The 2154-nt window shown below is 65.1% G+C and overlaps 1 protein-coding gene across 1 annotated transcript in view; it reads right to left on the reverse strand.

The window, feature by feature from the left end:
* LOC103270294 (voltage-dependent N-type calcium channel subunit alpha-1B-like) overlaps window positions 1–2154 on the reverse strand; it is a gene marked incomplete at its 3' end in the record, with an annotated part of 22047 nt that overhangs the window by 15556 nt on the left and 4337 nt on the right. The window contains exon 4 of the mRNA XM_021717147.1: window positions 441–537. Within this exon, the coding sequence (XP_021572822.1) occupies window positions 441–537 (97 nt within the window). The remainder of the gene's footprint in view (window positions 1–440; window positions 538–2154) is intronic.

Genomic DNA, 2154 nt, shown 5'->3' on the forward strand with positions numbered 1-2154 from the left:
GGGGGGGGGGGGGGGGGGGGGGCGTCTGTGCAAAAGCACCAGAGGCCCTGCAGGGCCCCACCCGCTCCCAGGGCGAGATCCGGAGGGCAGACGACACCCCCCATGAGCACAGAACCAAGACAGCTTCTGCCCCCCAAAATGGGGTCTGCCCCCTGTTCCCAGGGAGGGGGGCGGGGGCTCTGGCTCCGTCTTCCTGAGCCTCGGGAGTTCCCAGGGCAGGACAGGCGTCCGTGAAAGGACACCATCGCAGTGGCCACGTCCCTGTGTCGAGGTCGGGAGCCGAGACAGGGCAGGGCTGAAGAGAGAGGCACGGCGGGGCGGCCGATGGCACACAGCAGCACGGCGGACAGACAGCCGGGCAAGCCCTGAGCGGAGGTGGGGCCCTGCACAGCACCCTCGGCAGAGCGGGACAGCCTTGGGGGGGCAGGGTCGGGGTCTACCTTGTACGCGACTCGAGCAGGGCATTTCTTCCCCAGCCCCAGAGGCGGGGACATGTGTTTCAGCATCTCAAACATGTCATTGTAACTGATGCGCCCACTGGACACCCGTCCCAGAGCGGCCAAGGCACAGTGGGGCGGTCCACAGCAGGAGCACGCAGCGGAGGGGCGGAGCGGGGAGCGGGCGGGGAGGAAGCAGACAAGAAAACAGATCCGGTTAATCGGGGTGTGGCGTCCAAGTAGGTCAACGAGGGGTTCTCGGCTTGACTCGGCCCCTCCTGGCCCCCACCCCCGGGCCTCACCTCCTCCTCCGGCCCACGCAGGGCAGCGGGCAGGGGTGGCGTCTGAGCTAATGAACATGGAGGGGTGAGGGAGGGCTGCATCGGGGCGGCTTTGGGTTGTTCGTTCTGATCTCACTCTTTTGGGAACCATGGGTCATGCCAAATCAGAAAGGAGCTGCGCCCCCATGCTGCGAGGGCTGGTGGACAGCGGCGTGGCCGACAGGCCAGGGCCAAGAACCACGGCAGACATACCAGCTTCCTTAAACCCTCAGACCTGCTTCCAAGTGAGGCCAGAGGCTGAAGAAGTGGTGGAAATCTAAAACAAGCTGGCAGACTAAGGCGGGAGCCCTGAAGCTCTGGAGCCCACCTTGACCGTGGGGCAAGTGCTGCTTCAAGCCCAGAGACGCCCGAGGCCAGCCCAGGGCAGGGCTGCTGCTGGGTCAGGGCTGGGCGGGAAGTGAGAGACTGCGGGGAGGGAGGAGAAGGCAGGATGTGGCCCGGCCCCTCTCGCGCCGGCTCTGACCGCACGGGACCCAGGGCCGGCCTCCAGTTGGGGCCGGGGAACCCAAAGGCTCCCTGGCTGAGTCTTTCTGAAGCAGCGAGGCCGCCAGGCCCGGAGCCTCCGTCCACCCCGGGACACCGGCGTGTGGGCCTGAGGTTCCAGAGACACAGCCAGGTTCTGACGGCCCAGAAGAGAAAAGAGGCGGCATTTTCCGCAGACGGATCTGCCCTGTGGCCCTCCTCCCACGGTTCCAGACCGAGGGCTCCTTGGCTGAGCAGAGCAGTTTGATCCGGAGGGAGCAGGGGGCTCACCTTTGGTCCCCCCTCTGCCTCTGCCCTCTCCCCGCCAGGGACCAGGCCACTGCTGGGTTACTGGGCTCTCCGGCCCACAGGGGCCGCTGCCCCTGGTGCGCTTGTGCCCGGACTGCCCCCTTCTCAGTCCCTCGGCCTTTCGCTCGTCTGACCATCAGCCCACTCTCGAGAGCACGGAGGAAAAACGGGACGAGGCAGCTGCTTCCTGGACGCGGGGGGACCTGGCCCCCAGCTCCCACCCGCCAGCTGGTCCCAGCCATCGCGGCCCAGCCAGAAAGCTTTCTGTGCACTCTCACAAGACTGCCTGTCCCCAGCCAGCTGGAGGGTCGGGGGATTAGACAGGGAACCAAGCGTCCAGGAGGCCGGAGTGCGGGGCAGGACAGGAGGAGAGAGAGGTGAGGTGTCGTCATTCCCAAACCAGGCAGGAAGTGTGTGCTGTGTTTGCATTTCGGGCAGGGAGTATGTTGGATGAGGCTCTGGAGTTGCAAACCTTGTAGGCCAACCTACGAGGGCAGTTCTTCCCTAAGCCAACGGGTGGCGCAATACAACGCAACAAACTGTACATATCCTTATAATGAATCCGGCAACTGGAAAGGAAACGTCACAGGTTATGGCAACAGAGG

This window comes from Carlito syrichta, unplaced genomic scaffold (assembly GCF_000164805.1).
Source record: "Carlito syrichta isolate Samal-C Ts95f unplaced genomic scaffold, Tarsius_syrichta-2.0.1 Scaffold107893, whole genome shotgun sequence".
Lineage (NCBI taxonomy): Eukaryota > Metazoa > Chordata > Mammalia > Primates > Tarsiidae > Carlito > Carlito syrichta.